The sequence below is a fragment of the Entelurus aequoreus genome, linkage group LG28 (genome assembly GCF_033978785.1).
Source record: "Entelurus aequoreus isolate RoL-2023_Sb linkage group LG28, RoL_Eaeq_v1.1, whole genome shotgun sequence".
Classification (NCBI taxonomy): domain Eukaryota; kingdom Metazoa; phylum Chordata; class Actinopteri; order Syngnathiformes; family Syngnathidae; genus Entelurus; species Entelurus aequoreus.
This window is the reverse complement of record NC_084758.1, coordinates 19,392,485-19,416,034: the sequence shown is the minus strand read 5'-3', so window position 1 is coordinate 19,416,034 and position 23,550 is coordinate 19,392,485. Positions and strand designations below refer to the sequence as shown.

Sequence of the window (23,550 nt, the reverse complement as noted above, 5' to 3'; positions counted from 1 at the left end):
TTACATTTCATTGTGCAACATGAGGATGTTTAAGGGGAACTAAATGTGATCTCTGAAAGGGGTACAAATGATTTCCAAAGCAGTGCTTTTGGTATAAAGTTAAGTTAGGTTAAATGAAAGTATTATTATTAATAATAATAATAATTATTATTATTATTATTATTATTAATCTTACGGTATATATCAAAAATAATATTGAGCAAAATTTAATTGGAATATTGTCGATGTGGCCCTCCAGCAGGGCTCGGGTTGCTCATGCGCCCCCCGGTAAAAATTAATTGCCCACCCCTGATCTAAGCCATACATCACCAAGTCCAATGCAAAGCGTGGGATGCAGTGGTGTAAAGCACGTCGCCACTGGACTCTAGAGCAGTGGAGACGCCTTCTCTGGAGTGATGAATCACGCTTTTCCATCTGGCAATTTGATTGATGGGTTTGGGTTTGGAGGTTGCCATTAAAACGGTACATTTCGGACTGCATTGTGCCGAGTGTGAAATTTGGTGGAGGAGGAATTATGGTGTGGGGTTGTTTTTCAGGAGTTGGGCTTGGCCCCTTTAATTCCAGTGAAAGGAACTATTTGAATGCTCCAGGATACCAAAACATTTTGGACAATTCCATGCTCCCAACCTTGTGGGAACAGTTTGGAGCGGGCCCCTTCCTCTTCCAACATGACTGTGCACCGGTGCACAAAGCAAGGTCCATAAAGACATGGATGACAGAGTCCTGACCTGAACCCGATAGAACACCTTTGGGATGAATTAGAATGGAGACTGAAAGCCAGGCCTTCTCGACCAACATCAGTGTGTGACCTCACCAATGCGCTTTTGGAAGAACGGTCAAAAATTCCTATAAACACACTCCGCAACCTTGTGGACAGCCTTCCCAGAAGAGTTGAAGCTGTAATAGCTGCAAAAGGTGGACCGACATCATATTGAACCCTATGGGATAGGAATGGGATGGCACTTCAAGTCAAGGACGGTGGCCAAATACTTTTGGCAATATAGTGTACATGTGATCGGTATTGGTCGATCTGACTCAGGGAAGCTCAGTATGGGAATTGGCAGCATAAAATCCTGATGGGAACATCCCTAGTTAAAAGCGACAATGGCTAGTATACCACGGGTTTTTAAGTGCATGACCATGGCGAAAATGAATTGTAAATCAGGCAGACAGTGTTTCTCAATTATATATACACACAATGCAGAAAATATACAGTAGAAATATTATACCAAGTACTTCTTACCTGACGCGATTGTTGCAGAACTTTGTGAACTGCGGCTGGTTAAGGTGTATCAGTCGGGCATCTTCCTGGTCTGCTAAAGAAGTCTTTTCCGACACGTCTTCCGTCTTTTCATATCCTAAATGATGAGGAAAGAACGTCAGTTACAAAACTGAAGCGGACATCAAGTTTGTATGGCTCATGTTGATAGAAACTGCGCTCAGAGTGTTGGCACAATGAGGTCCACACAGTGCATGGGCGAAGTATCTGGCCCAGAACTGAGGACTGGACCGACAGCCAGCACCCCTTCCCACCAAGTTCAACGGAGTGGGATGCAGGCAACCGAAAACCGACGAAAGAAAAAAATAAAACACGAGAAAGTCTGTGTGAGGTTGGCAGAGAAGCTTGAGTAAACACGTTTTTGATCCCACTAGCAAACATTTTTAATTCAGGTGGAAAAAGGGCCCGAAGACATCAGATAAGAACACCTGAGCCAGGCTTACAACTTCAGGGAGAATTTCCCAATGAGAAGAGGAAGAACAAAGAATGTCAAACTTTTGGGAACTGGTGTCAAAATTGCTGTTACATTTTAAAGGGGAAATGTTTGGTCTGTATTAGAAACAGTCTTAATATTTGACATGGAATGAAATCAAACAGTCTAGACTAGGGATGATGTTTGATAAGAAATTATCGAGTTCGAGCCCAATATCGAATCCTCTTATCGAACCGATTCCTTATCGATTCTCTTATCGGATCCAGATAGGTTGTTGTACACTACCGTTCAAAAGTTTGGGGTCACCCAAACAATTTTGTGGAATAGCCTTCATTTCTAAGAACAAGAATAGACTGTCGAGTTTCAAATGAAAGTTCTCTTTTTCTGGCCATTTTGAGCGTTTAATTGACCCCACAAATGTGATGCTCCAGAAACTCAATCTGCTCAAAGGAAGGTCCGTTTTGTAGCTTCTGTAACGAGCTAAACTGTTTTCAGATGTGTGAACATGATTGCACAAGGGTTTTATAATCATCAATTAGCCTTCTGAGCCAATGAGCAAACACATTGTACCATTAGAACACTGGAGTGATAGTTGCTGGAAATGGGCCTCTATACACCTATGTAGATATTGCACCAAAAACCAGACATTTGCAGCTAGAATAGTCATTTACCACATTAGCAATGTATAGAGTGTATTTCTTTAAAGTTAAGACTAGTTTAAAGTTATCTTCATTGAAAAGTACAGTGCTTTTCCTTCAAAAATAAGGACATTTCAAGGTGACCCCAAACTTTTGAACGGTAGTGTTTATGGAAAAAAACACAATATTTGGTTTAACAAAACCTCACTTTTATTTTATAAGAAAAAAATAAAATAAAATAAATAAATAAATATTGACTGTTACCCCCCTAAAAAAATAAATAAATAAATAAATATTGACTGTTGTTACCCAAAGTATATTAAGTGGGATTTTTCAGAAAAACAAATATATACAGTAACACAAAAACAACCTGTCTCTGTGATCACTATAGATGAATAGCCATGCCTTGAGGCGTTTTTTCCAGTCCATTATTTTTGCTGCTTGTGTGACATCCCAGGAAATGACGTAGCTCAGTCTAATGACTGAGCTACGTCATTTCCTGTGATGTCCCACAGGGCATTTCTTGTGGGATGGGATTCGTTCCCAGGGATTCGAATAAAGAACCAACTCTTTTTCTTTACTATAGTGGCCTCGATAACGGGAACCGGTTCTCAAAAAGGGATTAGAGTCCATGGAATCGGTTCTTTTCTTATCGAACGGTTCTTTTTTTTAATCGGACAACCGGGAGAACCGGTTTCGAACATCATCCCTAGTCTAGACCAGGGGTCGGCAACCAATAACGTTGAAAGAGCCATATTGGACCAAAAATACAAAAAACTAATCTGTCTGGAGCCGCAAAAAATTAAAAGCCGTACATAAGTCGTATAATGAAGGCAACACATGATGTAAGTGTCTATAATAGCTATAGTAGCCTACTATCAAAAAGACTGTCGCAGGCTAAAGCAAATCTTTGTTGACAGAAATGTTGAAATGGAATATTTATTCTACACATTTTTACAACATTAGAAACCATTAGTAAATCAGAGGCTACTCAGAAGTTGAGATAACTCCTGGAAATGACTGGTTTTTAATGGCCAAAAGTATAGATGTGTGTGTCCAAGTTAAAGGAAATGGCAGGCTGTCTTCTTTTAATAGATTTATTACAATATTTGGCAAGCTAGGTAATGTTTGCTGTGGTCTGGAACAACATGGCACGCAAACAACTATCAGAAATGCAGCCAATATTACATCCAGATAATGTGTCATGAGACATGCAAAACTAAATTATATATAGAGGATAAAAGTAAAGGATATTAAATTAGCTCAAATATACCTACAAATGAGGCATAATGATGCAATATGTACATGCAGCTAGCCTAAATAGCATGTTAGCATTGATAAGCTTGCAGTCATGCACTGACCAAATATGCCTGCGCACCTGTGTGCAGTCACGCACAGAATAAAAGGTTTGGTGGACAAAATTAGACAAAGGAGGAGTAGAAGATTTTACATGTATACAAACTGTTGCGTCACAGTCCGCACTATGGTGAGTTCAAGAACCGCCGAAATGAGTAGGACAAAACAATGTTCACCAAATACTCTCATCAGTGAAGCATACACACAAACATATTAAACAGTGGGCTTTCTAACAATTGAGAAGGTTTGTGTCATGTTTGTCCTCAAACAAAAAACATACTAAAACTAAAAAATGTTTTCCATTGTTGAAAATGATCAAGGAAGCCACTAGGGCGGCGCTAAAGACCCCCATGCGGCTCGAGAGCAGCGGGTTGCTGACCCCCGGTCTAGACCTTATAGCTGATATAAACAAGGCCTATTCAAGCGATCAATTAATCCGATGCTTGGAATTTTTTGTTTAGCAATGAACTCCACGGAAGGATACACAGGCAAATGTGCCAGTTAGTTACGCACATGTTTGAGCTGTACGATAGCCGAGATGGTTTACAGTACCAACGTGTTTTGGGGAGAAAAAAGAATAATTTGAAATGCGGGGTGTACAAAAACCTAGGCCACTGTGTTATGCTGTACTTTCATGACTATTGTTTACTTATAATATAGGTATTATCATTGACTCTGCTAAAATCATACATTCAACAGTGCTTGTATGGTATTTAAAGTGTAATATTAGTATAAGTTTGACCCCTGGAACGACTCCTATTTTCATGATTTCTTATGGGAAAGCAAAGAAATGAGAGTCAAACAGCCCTGTAGAAAGTAGGGTTGTACGGTATACCGGTATTAGTATAGTACTGCGATACGAATGAATTATATTCTGTACTATACCGCCTCTGAAAAGTACCGGCCCACCACCCACCCGCGCCCCCGTTGTGTCATTGCTGGTTTACGAGCAGAGGAGCATGTTCGGCAGCGCACAATCACAGAGTACTTACAAGCAGACACAGTGTGTAGACAAAAGAAAGAGAACAGACACATTTTGGCTTAAAAACTAAAGATAAAGGTGAAGTTATAACACTGAAACACCCTCAGGAATAGGTGCTTTAAAACATGGCTAGCTAGCTAGCGGCTAAAGTGCATCCACAGTCTGCAGTGTTTTAGCTACTTCTAAATCACTAATCCTCGTCTCCATGGCGACAAATAAAGTATGTTTCTTACAAGTATCATCCCTGCAGGACGAGGAATAGCTAAACATGCTTCACTACACACCGTAGCTCACCGGCGTCACAATGTAAACAAACGCCATTGGTGAATCTACACCTGACATCCACTGTAATGATACCAAGTACAGGAGCGTATCTAGTCGATACTACTATGATTACATTGATACTTTTTGGCATCACAACATCTTCTTTCGTTTTTTTAAATGTATATTATGTTTATAAACTCAGCAAATGTGTCCCTGGACACGAGGACTTTGAAGATGACCAATGTATGATCCTGTAACGACTTGGTATCGCATTGATACCCAAATTTGTGGTATCATCCAAAACTAATGTAAAGCATCCAAACAACCAAAAAATAAATAATTATTACATTTTAACAGAAGTGTAGATAGAACATGTTGAAACAGAAGATAACCAGATATTAACACTAAATGAACAAGTAGATTAATCATTCATTTTGTACCACTTGTCTTTAATAATGTTGACAAAATAACAGGGGTGTAACGGTACACAAAAATTTAGGTTCGGTACGTACCTCGGTTTAGAGGTCACGGTTCGGTACAGTAAGAAAACAACAAAATATCAATTTTTTGGTTATTTATTTACCAAATTTGTAAACAATGGCTTTATCCTTTTAACATTGGGAACACTATAATAATTCTGCCCACGTTAATCAACATTAAACTGCCTCAAGTTGTTGCTCAGATTAAATAAAATGAAAAAACTTTTCTTCTACATATAAAAAGTGCAAAATTAAACAGTTTCAAGTCAACTCATCATGCTTAATTTATTACAGCATTTGGGAAGCCTGTAGTTGATTTTTATTATGTAAATATTATATTTTTATCAACATGTGATAGCAGGGACCCTGCCATTCAAAACTAGGCTGCTGCATTAATAATGATTAATGTAACTATAGCTGAAAAAATGGTACAATAGCAACAGGAGAGACTATTCATCCCTGAACACCATGGAGTTCATGTAGGCTTTATGATGCAGTTACATTATTATATCAACTATCAGAGACAGAAACTCTTCATTTAACATAATGTCCTGCTTCAACACAGCTCAATCAACACAGAAAAAGGTAAAGTGAAATAACAGACAGACAGGGCTTTGCTGTCCGTAACACACACACACACACACCGCAAAATGAGCTAACGTCACGCTAAAAGCGAATTAGCCTTCACCTCAAGCCAGGACTGCGAGCGAGCTGAGCTGCCTTTTAGGTTTCTAGAAGGTCAACGGGCTCATAGTGATGTTACTAGTAGTTGACTTGACTTTATTATAATTTGGGGAGAGTCCGCTGCCTGATGCTTACCTGCTAAACACTGACTCCATGCGCTCTGAATACGCACTGCTGATTGGCTGTTACCGCTCTGAATACGCACTGCTGATTGGCTGTTACCGCTCTGTTTGTAACCAATCAGATGGTTGCGTGGGCGGGACAATGCTGGGTGCTGTGTAGAGCAGTGTTTTTCAACCTTTTTTGAGCCAAGGCACATTTTTTCCGTTGAAAAAAATGCGGAGGCACACCACCAGCAGAAAACATTAAAAAAAACTAAACTCAGTTGACAGTAAAAAGTGGTTGTCGCAATTGTTGGATATGACTTTAAACCATAACCAAGCATGCATCAATATAGCTCTTGTCTCAAAGTAGGTGTACTGTCACCACCTGTCACATCACACCCTGACTTATTTGGACTTCCTGTGTGTACTGTTTTACTTCTTGTCTTGCGCTCTTATTTTGGTGTTTTTTTCTCTTTTTTTGGTATTTTCCTGTAGCAGTTTCATGTCTTCCTTTGAGTGATATTTCCCGCATCTACTTTGTTTTAGCAATCGATAATATTTCAGTTGTTTTTATCCTTCTTTGTGGGGACATTGTTGATTGTCACGTCATGTTCAGATGTACATTGTGGACGCCGTCTTTGCTCCACAGTAAGTCTTTGCTGTCGTCCAGCATTCTGTTTTTGTTTACTATATAGCCAGTTCAGTTTTAGTTTCGTTCTGCATAGCCTTCCCTAAGTTCCACTGCCTTTTCTTAGGGGCACTTACCTTTTGTTTATTTTTGGTTTAAGCATTAGACACCTTTTTACCTGCACACTGCCTCCCTGTTTCCGACATCTACAAAACAATTAGCTACCGGCTGCCACCTACTGTTATGGAAGAGTATTACACGGTTACTCTGCCGAGCTCTAGACAGCACCGACACTCAACAACAACACATCATTTGCAGACTATAATCACTGGTTTGCAAAAAATATTTTTTACCAAAATAGGTGAAATTAGATAATCTCCCACGGCACACCTGACGGCATCTCACGGCACACTAGTGTGCCGCGGCACAGTGGTTGAAAAACACTGGTGCAGAGGACTGACAGAGACAGAGGCAGAAGGAAGCGGAGGCGGCTACTTAATATGTCCGTGTGGAAACTCGTTCGGTACACCTCCGAACCGAACCGAAACCCCCCTACCGAAACGGTTCAATACAAATACACGTACCGTTATACCCCTACAAAATAATAGAATGGAAAATGACACAATATGTTACTGCATATGTCAGCTGCTAAATTAGGAGCCTCTGTTTGGTTACTTACTACAAAAAGACAAGTTGTCTTGTATGTTCACTATTTTATTTAAGGACAAACTTGCAATAAGAGACATATGTTTAATGTACCCTAAGATTTTTTGTTAAAATAAAGCCAATAATTCAATTTTTTGTGGTCCTCTTTATTTATAAAAGTATCGAAAAGTATCTAAATAATTTTGGAACCGGTACTGGTACCAAAATATTGGTATCGGGAGAACACTAGTAGAAAGTATTGTGCCCACCATATTAGCTTAAAGGCCTACTGAAATGAATTTTTTTTATTCAAACGGGGATAGCAGATCTATTCTATGTGTCATACTTGATCATTTCGCGATATTGCCATATTTTTGCTGAAAGGATTTAGTATAGAACAACGACGATAAAGATTGCAACTTTTGGTATCTGATAAAAAAAAAGGCTTGCCCCTACCGGAAGTAGCGTGACGTAGTCAGTTGAACATATACGCAAACTTCCCTATTGTTTACAATGATGGCCGCATGAAGTGAGAGAGATTCGGACCGAGAAAGCGACAATTTCCCCATTAATTTGAGCGAGGATGAAAGATTTGTGGATGAGTAAAGTGCAAGTGAAGGACTAGTGGAGAGTTGAAGCTATTCAGATAGGGAAGATGCTGTGAGAGCCGGGGGTGACCTGATATTCAGCTGGGAATGACTACAACAGTAAATAAACACAAGACATATATATACTCTATTAGCCACAACACAACCAGGCTTATATTTAATATGCCACAAATTAATCCTGCATAAAAACACCTGCGTGTTTGTTACGCTAGCTCCTAGCTCCTCTGCTAGCTCCTAGCTCCATAGAACACGCCAATACAATTCAAACACCTGATCAACACACACAATCACTCAGCCCAAAAGACCGTTCACCTAACCCAAGGTTCATAAAGCTTATATATTTTTAAAAAGTTACGTACGTGACGCGCACATACGGTCAAGCTATCAAATGTTTAGCAGCCAAGGCTGCATACTCACGGTACCTGATATTCAGCTGGGAATGACTACAACAGTAAATAAACACAAGACATATATATACTCTATTAGCCACAACACAACCAGGCTTATATTTAATATGCCACAAATTAATCCTGCATAAAAACACCTGCGTGTATGTTATGCTAGCTCCTAGCTCCATAGAACACGCCAATACAATTCAAACACCTGATCAACACACACAATCACTCAGCCCAAAAGACCGTTCACCTAACCCAAGGTTCATAAAGCTTATATATTTTAAAAAAGTTACGTACATACGCAAAAAAAAGTTGCGCACATACGGTCAAGCGATCAAATGTTTAGAAGCCAAAGCTGCATACTCACAGTAGCACGTCTGCGTCTTTGTCATCCAAATCAAAGTAATCCTGGTAAGAGTCTGTGTTGTCCCAGTTCTCTACAGGCGTCTGTGTATCGAAGTCAAAAGTCCTCCTGTTTAGAGTCTCTGTTATCCGAGTTCTTCCATCTTGACTGCATCTTTCGGGAATGTAAACAAAGAAGCGCCGGCTGTGTACTGTTGTTGCTGACTACGTTCGAAAAATACGTCCATTTCGCACCGACAACTTTCTTCTTTGCTTGCTCAGCTTCCTTCTCCATAATGCAATGAACATGATTGCAACAGATTCACGAACACAGATGTCCAGAATACTGTGGAATTATGAAATGAAAACAGAGCTTTTTCGTATTGGCTTCAATGTGGAAGGCATACCCGTGTTCGCCGGTCTACGTCACGCGCATACGTCATCCTCAGAGGCGTTTCGAACCGGAAGTTTAGCGGCAAATTTAAAATGTCACTTTATAAGTTAACCCGGCCGTATTGGCATGTGTTATAATGTTAAGATTTCATCATTGATATATAAACTATCAGACTGCGTGGTCGGTAGTAGTGGGTTTCAGTAGGCCTTTAAAGGCCTACTGAAAGCCACTACTACCGACCACGCAGTCTGATAGTTTATATATCAATGATGAAATCTTAACATTGCAACACATGCCAATACGGCCGGGTTGGATTAGTAAAGTGCAATTTTAAATTTCCCGCGAAATATTCTGCTGAAAACGTCTCGGTATGATGACGCCTGCACGTGACGTCACGGATTGTAGCGGACATTTTGTGACAGCATTGTGGCCAGCTATTAAGTCGTCTGTTTTCATCGCAAAATTTCACAGTATTCTGGACATCTGTGTTGGTGAATCTTTTGCAAATTTGTTCAATGAACAATGGAGACAGCAAAGAAGAAAGCTGTAGGTGGGAAGCGGTGTATTAGCGGCCGGCTGCAGCAACACAAACACGTAGCCGGTGTTTCATTGTTTACATTCCCGAAAGATGACAGTCAAGCTTTACCATTGGCTTGTGGAGAACTGGGACAACAGAGACTCTTACCAGGAGGACTTTGAGTTGGATACGCAGACGCGGTACCGTGAGTATGTACGCAGCTGCGGCTTCCAAACATGAACTTCGGGGAGGTGAACGGTACTTTGGGCTGTGGGATTGAGTGTGTTGTGCAGGTGTTTGAGTTGTATTGGCGGGTTGTATGGACGGGAGGGGGGAGGTGTTTGTTATGCGGATTAATTTGTGGCATATTAAATATAAGCCTGGTTGTGTTGTGGCTAATAGAGTATATAGATGTCTTGTGTTTATTTACTGTTTTAGTCATTCCCAGCTGAATATCAGGTCCCACCCGCCTCTCACAGCATCTTCCCTATCTGAATCGCTCCCACTGCCCTCTAGTCCTTCACTCTCACTTTCCTCATCCACAAATTTTTCATCCTCGCTCAAATTAATGGGGTAATCGTCGCTTTCTCGGTCCGAATCGCTCTCCCTGCCAGTGGCCATGATTGTAAACAATGTGCAGATGTGAGGAGCTCCACAACCTGTGACGTCACGCTACTTCCGGTACAGGCAAGGCTTTTTTATCAGCGACCAAAAGTTGCGAACTTTATCGTCGAAGTTCTCTACTAAATCCTTTCTGCAAAAATATGGCAATGTCGCGAAATGATCAAGTATGACACATAGGATGGACCTGCTATCCCCGTTTGAATGAGAATATTCCATTTCAGTAGGCCTTTAAGTTGCATGAATGTTCTCATGGCCTCCCTCCCCCTAGCATGCTGCTGGTGTTAGGTGATACAAGGACATGGACAGGCATAGCTGAGCTTCCACCGGCGCACAAAGGAACGTGCACGCAAGTTTAAAATGGAAAGAGAGAACCCTTCGGAGACGTGTCACTCGAGCCTCTCTGATCCCGACTTTCTCCACCGCCGTTACACGAACCCCTGAATCTCACTTTACACCTCTTGTTAGTTTAATGATCCTCTCGGTTGCGCCGAAGAGGATTTAGCCAGGGGTGACAGGCGGGCGCTCCACCATCTTCCCCCTGCATGTGCTCCGGGGCTAAAAATAACTCGCTCCCCGTAGTCATCCGGTCACCAGGGGAAACACGGGTCGGCTATTCAGCGGCGTTACGCAAGAGCCCACCCAGACGTCAGATGAGCGCAGGTGGTTTATAGGATTAGCGTGGTGACAAAAGGCGGCTAAAGACTGGGACAGTCATACCTGTTCCTCTATAAATGATATTGGAAGAGTGCATAACCTCCACCAAGGCACTGCAGTCCTGATTCAAATCAGCACCAAATGACATCCTATATCAAATGACATCCAGAAGTGTGCAATCAGATTTGGTCAGAGATGACCCGTGCCAATGTTATTGCCAGTGACTTGGGAGCACAAAACTCTAAAACTTATGAACTAAAACAAACATATTGACAGGACAACAACTGACATCGGAGACATCCGAAATGAGGTGGGAACTACTAAAACAAACATATTGACAGGACAACAACTGGCATTGGGGACATCCAAAATGAGGTGGGAACTACTAAAACAAACATGTTGACAGGACAACAACTGACATCGGAGACATCCAAAATGAGGTGGGAACTACTAAAACAAACATATTGACAGGACAACAACTGGCATTGGGGACATCCAAAATGAGGTCGGAAACTACTAAAAGTTTTAGTCTAAAACCAACATTTTATATTGACAAGACAACAACTGACATCCGAGATATCCAAAATGAGGTCGGAACTACTGAAACATAAACATATTGTATTGACAGGACAACAACTGACATCGGCGACATCCAAAATGAGGTGGGAACTACTAAAACAAACATATTGACAGGACAACAACTGACATCAGAGACATCCAAAATGAGGTCGGAACTACTAAAACCAACATATTATATTGACAGGACAACAACTGACATCCGAGATATTCAAAATGAGGTCGGAACTACTGAAACATAAACATATTATATTGACAGGACAACAACTGACATCGGGGACATCCAAAATGAGGTGGGAACTACTAAAACAAACATATTAACAGGACAACAACTGGCATCGGAGACATCCAAAATGAGGTGGGAACTACTAAAACAAACATATTAACAGGACAACAACTGGCATTGGAGACATCCAAAATGAGGTCGGAACTACTAAAACAAACATATCGACAGGACATCGACTGACATCGGGGACATCCAAAATGAGGTCAAAACTACTAAAACAAACATATTGACAGGACAACAACTGGCATTGCGGACATCCAAAATTAGGTCGGAACTACTAAAACCAACATATATTGACAGGACAACAACTGACATTGGGGACATCCAAAATGAGGTCGGAACTACTAAAACAAACACATTGACAGGACAACAACTGACATCGGCGACATCCAAAATGAGGTGGGAACTACTAAAACAAACATATTGACAGGACAACAACTGACATCGGAGACATCCAAAATGAGGTCGGAACTACTAAAACAAACATATTATATTGACAGGACAACAACTGACATCCGAGATATTCAAAATGAGGTCGGAACTACTGAAACATAAACAAATTATATTGACAGGACAACAACTGACATCGGGGACATCCAAAATGAGGTGGGAACTACTAAAACAAACATATTGACAGGACAACAACTGGCATTGGAGACATCCAAAATGAGGTCGGAACTACTAAAACAAACATATCGACAGGACATCGACTGACATCGGAGACATCCAAAATGAGGTCAGAACTACTAAAACCAACATATTATATTGACAGGACAACAACTGACATCCGAGATATCCAAAATGAGGTCGGAACTACTGAAACATAAACATATTATATTGACAGGACAACAACTGACATCAGAGACATCCAAAATGAGGTCGGAACTACTGAAACATAAACATATTATATTGACAGGACAACAACTGACATCAGAGATATCCAAAATGAGGTCGGAACTACTGAAACATAAACATATTATATTGACAGGACAACAACTGACATCAGAGACATCCAAAATGAGGTGGGAACTACTAAAACCAACATATTGACAGGACAACAACTGACATTGGGGACATCCAAAATGAGGTGGGAACTACTAAAACAAACATATTACATTGACAGGACAACAACTGACATCCAAGATATCCAAAATGAGGTCGGAACTACTAAAACAAACACATTGACAGGACAACAACTAGCATCGGGGACATCCAAAATGAAGTGGGAACTACTAAAACCAACATATTATATTGACAAGACAACAACTGACATCTGAGATATCCAAAATGAGGTCGGAACTACTGAAACATAAACATATTATATTGACAGGACAACAACTGACATCGGAGACATCCAAAATGAGGTCGGAACTACTAAAACCAACATATTATATTGACAGGACAACAACTGATATCCAAGATATCCAAAATGAGGTCGGAACTACTAAAACCAACATATTGACAGGACAACAACTGATCGGACACATCCAAAATGAGGTCGGAACTACTAAAACAAACATATTGACAGGACAACAGCTGACATCGGAGACATCCAAAATGAGGTCTGAACTACTAAAACCAACATATTATATTGACAGAACAACAACTGATATCCGAGATATCCAAAATGAGGTCGGAACTACTAAAACATAAACATAATATATTGACAGGACAACAACTGGCATCAGAGACATCCAAAATGAGGTGGGAACTACTAAAACAAACATATTGACAGGACAACAACTGACATTGGGGACATCCAACATGAGGTCGGAACTACTAAAACAAACATATTGACAGGACAACAACTGACGTCGGGGACATCCAAAATGAGGCCGGAACTATTAAAACAAACACATTGACAGGACAACAACTGACATCTGCGACATCCAAAATGAGGTGGGAACTACTAAAACAAACATATTGACAGGACAACAACTGACATTGGGGACATCCAAAATGAGGTTGGAACTACTAAAACCAACATATTATATTGACAGGATAACAACTGACATCCGAGATATTCAAAATGAGGTCGGAACTACTAAAACAAACATATTGACAGGACAACAACTGACATCAGAGACATCCAAAATGTGGTCGGAACTACTAAAACAAACATATTGACAGGACAACAACTGACATTGGGGACATCCAAAATGAGGTCGGAACTACTAAAACCAACATATTATATTGACAGGACAACAACTGACATCGGGGACATCCAAAATGAGGTGGGAACTACTAAAACAAACATATTGACAGGACAACAACTGGCATTGGGGACATCCAAAATGAGGTTGGAACTACTAAAACCAACATATTATATTGACAGGACAACAACTGACATCGGAGACATCCAAAATGAGGTCGGAACTACTAAAACAAACATATTATATTGACAGGACAACAACTGACATCCGAGATATCCAAAATGAGGTCGGAACTACTGAAACATAAACATATTATATTGACAGGACAACAACTGACATCGGGGACATCCAAAATGAGGTGGGAACTACTAAAACAAACATTATATTGACAGGATATCAACTGACATCGGGGACATCCAAAATGAGGTCGAAACTACTAAAACAAACACATTGACAGGACAACAACTGACATCGTAGACATCCAAAATGAGGTGGGAACTACTAAAACAAACATATTATATTGACAGGACAACAACTGACATCGGGGACATCCTAAATGAGGTCGAAACTACTAAAACAAGCATATTGACAGGACAACAACTGGCATTGGGGACATCTAAAATGAAGTGGGAACTACTAAAACCAACATATTGACAGGACAACAACTGACATTGGGGACATCCAACATGAGGTCGGAACTACTAAAACAAACATATTGACAGGACAACAACTGACATTGGGGACATCCAAAATGAGGTCGGAACTACTGAAACATAAACATATTATATTGACAGGACAACAACTGACATCCAAGATATCCAAAATGAGGTCGGAACTACTGAAACATAAACATATTATATTGATAGGACAACAACTGACATCAGAGACATCCAAAATGAGGTGGGAACTACTAAAACCAACATATTGACAGGACAACAACTGACATTGGGGACATCCAACATGAGGTCGGAACTACTAAAACAAACATATTGACAGGACAACAACTGACGTCGGGGACATCCAAAATGAGGTCGGAACTATTAAAACAAACACATTGACAGGACAACAACTGACATCTGCGACATCCAAAATGAGGTGGGAACTACTAAAACAAACATATTGACAGGACAACAACTGACATTGGGGACATCCAAAATGAGGTTGGAACTACTAAAACCAACATATTATATTGACAGGATAACAACTGACATCCGAGATATTCAAAATGAGGTCGGAACTACTAAAAGAAACATATTGACAGGACAACAACTGACATCAGAGACATCCAAAATGTGGTCGGAACTACTAAAACAAACATATTGACAGGACAACAACTGGCATTGCGGACATCCAAAATGAGGTCGGAACTACTAAAACCAACATATTCTATTGACAGGACAACAACTGACATTGGGGACATCCAAAATGAGGTCGGAACTACTAAAACAAACATATTGACAGGACAACAACTGACATCGGAGACATCCAAAATGAGGTCGGAACTACTAAAACAAACACATTGACAGGACAACAACTGACATCGGGGACATCCAAAATGAGGTGGGAACTACTAAAACAAACATATTACATTGACAGGACAACAACTGACATCCAAGATATCCAAAATGAGGTCGGAACTACTAAAACAAACATATTGACAGGACAACAACTGACATCGGAGACATCCAAAATGAGGTCGGAACTATTAAAACAAACACATTGACAGGACAACAACTGACATTGGGGACATCCAAAATGAGGTCAGAACTACTAAAACAAACATATTGACAGGACAACAACTGACATCGGAGACATCCAAAATGAGGTCGGAACTACTAAAACAAACACATTGACAGGACAACAACTGACATCGGGGACATCCAAAATGAGGTGGGAACTACTAAAACAAACATATTACATTGACAGGACAACAACTGACATCCAAGATATCCAAAATGAGGTCGGAACTACTAAAACAAACACATTGACAGGACAACAACTAGCATCGGGGAAATCCAAAATGAAGTGGGAACTACTAAAACCAACATATTATATTGACAAGACAACAACTGACATCCGAGATATCCAAAATGAGGTCGAAACTACTGAAACATAAACATATTATATTGACAGGACAACAATTGACATCGGGGACATCCAAAATGAGGTCGGAACTACTAAAACAAACATTATATTGACAGGACAACAACTGACATCCGAGATATCCAAAATGAGGTCGGAACTACTGAAACATAAACATATTATATTGACAGGACAACAACTGACATCGGGGACATCCAAAATGAGGTCGGAACTACTAAAACAAACATATTGACAGGACAACAACTGACATTGGGGACATCTAAAATAAAGTGGGAACTACTAAAACCAACATATTATATTGACAGTACAACAACTGACATCGGAGACATCCAAAATGAGGTCTGAACTACTAAAACCAACATATTATATTGACAGGACAACAACTGATATCCAAGATATCCAAAATGAGGTCGGAACTACTAAAACCAACATATTGACAGGACAACAACTGACATCGGACACATCCAAAATGAGGTCGGAACTACTAAAACAAACATATTGACAGGACAACAGCTGACATCGGAGACATCCAAAATGAGGTCTGAACTACTAAAACCAACATATTATATTGACAGGACAACAACTGATATCCAAGATATCCAAAATGAGGTCGGAACTACTGAAACATAAACATAATATATTGACAGGACAACAACTGGCATCAGAGACATCCAAAATGAGGTGGGAACTACTAAAACAAACATATTGACAGGACAACAACTGGCATTGGGGACATCCAACATGAAGTCGGAACTACTAAAACAAACATATTGACAGGACAACAACGTCGGGGACATCCAAAATGAGGTGGGAACTTTTAAAACAAACACATTGACAGGACAACAACTGACATCGGCGACATCCAAAATGAGGTTGGAACTACTAAAACCAACATATTATATTGACAGGACAACAACTGACATCGGCGACATCCAAAATGAGGTTGGAACTACTAAAACCAACATATTATATTGACAGGACAACAACTGACATTGGGGACATCCAAAATGAGGTGGGAACTACTAAAACAAACATATTGACAGGACAACAACTGACATTGGGGACATCCAAAATGAGGTTGGAACTACTAAAACCAACATATTATATTGACAGGACAACAACTGACATTGGGGACATCCAAAATGAGGTTGGAACTACTAAAACCAACATATTATATTGACAGGATAACAACTGACATCCGAGATATTCAAAATGAGGTCGGAACTACTAAAACAAACAAATTGACAGGACAACAACTGACATCGGGGACATCCAAAATGAGGTCGGAACTACTAAAACCAACATATTATATTGACAGGACAACAACTGACATCGGGGACATCCAAAATGAGGTGGGAACTACTAAAACAAACATATTGACAGGACAACAACTGGCATTGGGGACATCCAAAATGAGGTCGGAACTACTAAAACCAACATATTATATTGACAGGACAACAACTGACATCGGAGACATCCAAAATGAGGTCGGAACTACTAAAACAAACATATTATATTGACAGGACAACAACTGACATCGGAGACATCCAAAATGAGGTCGGAACTACTAAAACAAACATATTATATTGACAGGACAACAACTGAGATCCGAGATATCCAAAATGAGGTCAGAACTACGGAAACATAAACATATTATATTGACAGGACAACAACTGACATCGGGGACATCCAAAATGAGGTGGGAACTACTAAAACAAACATTATATTGACAGGATATCAACTGACATCGGGGACATCCAAAATGAGGTCGAAACTACTAAAACAAACACATTGACAGGACAACAACTGACATCGTAGACATCCAAAATGAGGTGGGAACTACTAAAACAAACATATTATATTGACAGGACAACAACTGACATCGGGGACATCCTAAATGAGGTCGAAACTACTAAAACAAGCATATTGACAGGACAACAACTGGCATTGGGGACATCTAAAATGAAGTGGGAACTACTAAAACCAACATATTATATTGACAGGACAACAACTGACATCCAAGATATCCAAAATGAGGTCGGAACTACTGAAACATAAACATATTATATTGATAGGACAACAACTGACATCAGAGACATCCAAAATGAGGTGGGAACTACTAAAACCAACATATTGACAGGACAACAACTGACATTGGGGACATCCAACATGAGGTCGGAACTACTAAAACAAACATATTGACAGGACAACAACTGACGTCGGGGACATCCAAAATGAGGCCGGAACTATTAAAACAAACACATTGACAGGACAACAACTGACATCTGCGACATCCAAAATGAGGTGGGAACTACTAAAACAAACATATTGACAGGACAACAACTGACATTGGGGACATCCAAAATGAGGTTGGAACTACTAAAACCAACATATTATATTGACAGGATAACAACTGACATCCGAGATATTCAAAATGAGGTCGGAACTACTAAAACAAACATATTGACAGGACAACAACTGACATCAGAGACATCCAAAATGTGGTCGGAACTACTAAAACAAACATATTGACAGGACAACAACTGACATTGGGGACATCCAAAATGAGGTCGGAACTACTAAAACCAACATATTATATTGACAGGACAACAACTGACATCGGGGACATCCAAAATGAGGTGGGAACTACTAAAACAAACATATTGACAGGACAACAACTGGCATTGGGGACATCCAAAATGAGGTTGGAACTACTAAAACCAACATATTATATTGACAGGACAACAACTGACATCGGAGACATCCAAAATGAGGTCGGAACTACTAAAACAAACATATTATATTGACAGGACAACAACTGACATCCGAGATATCCAAAATGAGGTCGGAACTACTGAAACATAAACATATTATATTGACAGGACAACAACTGACATCGGGGACATCCAAAATGAGGTGGGAACTACTAAAACAAACATTATATTGACAGGATATCAACTGACATCGGGGACATCCAAAATGAGGTCGAAACTACTAAAACAAACACATTGACAGGACAACAACTGACATCGTAGACATCCAAAATGAGGTGGGAACTACTAAAACAAACATATTATATTGACAGGACAACAACTGACATCGGGGACATCCTAAATGAGGTCGAAACTACTAAAACAAGCATATTGACAGGACAACAACTGGCATTGGGGACATCTAAAATGAAGTGGGAACTACTAAAACCAACATATTGACAGGACAACAACTGACATTGGGGACATCCAACATGAGGTCGGAACTACTAAAACAAACATATTGACAGGACAACAACTGACATTGGGGACATCCAAAATGAGGTCGGAACTACTGAAACATAAACATATTATATTGACAGGACAACAACTGACATCCAAGATATCCAAAATGAGGTCGGAACTACTGAAACATAAACATATTATATTGATAGGACAACAACTGACATCAGAGACATCCAAAATGAGGTGGGAACTACTAAAACCAACATATTGACAGGACAACAACTGACATTGGGGACATCCAACATGAGGTCGGAACTACTAAAACAAACATATTGACAGGACAACAACTGACGTCGGGGACATCCAAAATGAGGTCGGAACTATTAAAACAAACACATTGACAGGACAACAACTGACATCTGCGACATCCAAAATGAGGTGGGAACTACTAAAACAAACATATTGACAGGACAACAACTGACATTGGGGACATCCAAAATGAGGTTGGAACTACTAAAACCAACATATTATATTGACAGGATAACAACTGACATCCGAGATATTCAAAATGAGGTCGGAACTACTAAAAGAAACATATTGACAGGACAACAACTGACATCAGAGACATCCAAAATGTGGTCGGAACTACTAAAACAAACATATTGACAGGACAACAACTGGCATTGCGGACATCCAAAATGAGGTCGGAACTACTAAAACCAACATATTCTATTGACAGGACAACAACTGACATTGGGGACATCCAAAATGAGGTCGGAACTACTAAAACAAACATATTGACAGGACAACAACTGACATCGGAGACATCCAAAATGAGGTCGGAACTACTAAAACAAACACATTGACAGGACAACAACTGACATCGGGGACATCCAAAATGAGGTGGGAACTACTAAAACAAACATATTACATTGACAGGACAACAACTGACATCCAAGATATCCAAAATGAGGTCGGAACTACTAAAACAAACATATTGACAGGACAACAACTGACATCGGAGACATCCAAAATGAGGTCGGAACTATTAAAACAAACACATTGACAGGACAACAACTGACATTGGGGACATCCAAAATGAGGTCAGAACTACTAAAACAAACATATTGACAGGACAACAACTGACATCGGAGACATCCAAAATGAGGTCGGAACTACTAAAACAAACACATTGACAGGACAACAACTGACATCGGGGACATCCAAAATGAGGTGGGAACTACTAAAACAAACATATTACATTGACAGGACAACAACTGACATCCAAGATATCCAAAATGAGGTCGGAACTACTAAAACAAACACATTGACAGGACAACAACTAGCATCGGGGAAATCCAAAATGAAGTGGGAACTACTAAAACCAACATATTATATTGACAAGACAACAACTGACATCCGAGATATCCAAAATGAGGTCGAAACTACTGAAACATAAACATATTATATTGACAGGACAACAATTGACATCGGGGACATCCAAAATGAGGTCGGAACTACTAAAACAAACATTATATTGACAGGACAACAACTGACATCCGAGATATCCAAAATGAGGTCGGAACTACTGAAACATAAACATATTATATTGACAGGACAACAACTGACATCGGGGACATCCAAAATGAGGTCGGAACTACTAAAACAAACATATTGACAGGACAACAACTGACATTGGGGACATCTAAAATAAAGTGGGAACTACTAAAACCAACATATTATATTGACAGTACAACAACTGACATCGGAGACATCCAAAATGAGGTCTGAACTACTAAAACCAACATATTATATTGACAGGACAACAACTGATATCCAAGATATCCAAAATGAGGTCGGAACTACTAAAACCAACATATTGACAGGACAACAACTGACATCGGACACATCCAAAATGAGGTCGGAACTACTAAAACAAACATATTGACAGGACAACAGCTGACATCGGAGACATCCAAAATGAGGTCTGAACTACTAAAACCAACATATTATATTGACAGGACAACAACTGATATCCAAGATATCCAAAATGAGGTCGGAACTACTGAAACATAAACATAATATATTGACAGGACAACAACTGGCATCAGAGACATCCAAAATGAGGTGGGAACTACTAAAACAAACATATTGACAGGACAACAACTGGCATTGGGGACATCCAACATGAAGTCGGAACTACTAAAACAAACATATTGACAGGACAACAACGTCGGGGACATCCAAAATGAGGTGGGAACTTTTAAAACAAACACATTGACAGGACAACAACTGACATCGGCGACATCCAAAATGAGGTTGGAACTACTAAAACCAACATATTATATTGACAGGACAACAACTGACATCGGCGACATCCAAAATGAGGTTGGAACTACTAAAACCAACATATTATATTGACAGGACAACAACTGACATTGGGGACATCCAAAATGAGGTGGGAACTACTAAAACAAACATATTGACAGGACAACAACTGACATTGGGGACATCCAAAATGAGGTTGGAACTACTAAAACCAACATATTATATTGACAGGACAACAACTGACATTGGGGACATCCAAAATGAGGTTGGAACTACTAAAACCAACATATTATATTGACAGGATAACAACTGACATCCGAGATATTCAAAATGAGGTCGGAACTACTAAAACAAACAAATTGACAGGACAACAACTGACATCGGGGACATCCAAAATGAGGTCGGAACTACTAAAACCAACATATTATATTGACAGGACAACAACTGACATCGGGGACATCCAAAATGAGGTGGGAACTACTAAAACAAACATATTGACAGGACAACAACTGGCATTGGGGACATCCAAAATGAGGTCGGAACTACTAAAACCAACATATTATATTGACAGGACAACAACTGACATCGGAGACATCCAAAATGAGGTCGGAACTACTAAAACAAACATATTATATTGACAGGACAACAACTGACATCGGAGACATCCAAAATGAGGTCGGAACTACTAAAACAAACATATTATATTGACAGGACAACAACTGAGATCCGAGATATCCAAAATGAGGTCAGAACTACGGAAACATAAACATATTATATTGACAGGACAACAACTGACATCGGGGACATCCAAAATGAGGTGGGAACTACTAAAACAAACATTATATTGACAGGATATCAACTGACATCGGGGACATCCAAAATGAGGTCGAAACTACTAAAACAAACACATTGACAGGACAACAACTGACATCGTAGACATCCAAAATGAGGTGGGAACTACTAAAACAAACATATTATATTGACAGGACAACAACTGACATCGGGGACATCCTAAATGAGGTCGAAACTACTAAAACAAGCATATTGACAGGACAACAACTGGCATTGGGGACATCTAAAATGAAGTGGGAACTACTAAAACCAACATATTATATTGACAGGACAACAACTGACATCCAAGATATCCAAAATGAGGTCGGAACTACTGAAACATAAACATATTATATTGATAGGACAACAACTGACATCAGAGACATCCAAAATGAGGTGGGAACTACTAAAACCAACATATTGACAGGACAACAACTGACATTGGGGACATCCAACATGAGGTCGGAACTACTAAAACAAACATATTGACAGGACAACAACTGACGTCGGGGACATCCAAAATGAGGTCGGAACTATTAAAACAAACACATTGACAGGACAACAACTGACATCTGCGACATCCAAAATGAGGTGGGAACTACTAAAACAAACATATTGACAGGACAACAACTGACATTGGGGACATCCAAAATGAGGTTGGAATTACTAAAACCAACATATTATATTGACAGGATAACAACTGACATCCGAGATATTCAAAATGAGGTCGGAACTACTAAAAGAAACATATTGACAGGACAACAACTGACATCAGAGACATCCAAAATGTGGTCGGAACTACTAAAACAAACATATTGACAGGACAACAACTGGCATTGCGGACATCCAAAATGAGGTCGGAACTACTAAAACCAACATATTCTATTGACAGGACAACAACTGACATTGGGGACATCCAAAATGAGGTCGGAACTACTAAAACAAACATATTGACAGGACAACAACTGACATCGGAGACATCCAAAATGAGGTCGGAACTACTAAAACAAACACATTGACAGGACAACAACT

At 39.7% G+C, this 23,550-nt stretch overlaps 1 protein-coding gene across 4 annotated transcripts in view; it reads right to left on the bottom strand.

Moving 5' to 3' along the window:
- LOC133645013 (phospholipid-transporting ATPase IA-like) overlaps nucleotides 1-23,550 on the bottom strand; it is a 427,043-nt gene that overhangs the window by 347,813 nt on the left and 55,680 nt on the right. For all 4 annotated transcript variants that reach the window (XM_062039795.1, XM_062039796.1, XM_062039797.1 and 1 more), the window contains exon 2: nucleotides 1,244-1,358. In XM_062039795.1, the coding sequence (XP_061895779.1) occupies nucleotides 1,244-1,358 (115 nt within the window). The remainder of the gene's footprint in view (nucleotides 1-1,243; nucleotides 1,359-23,550) is intronic.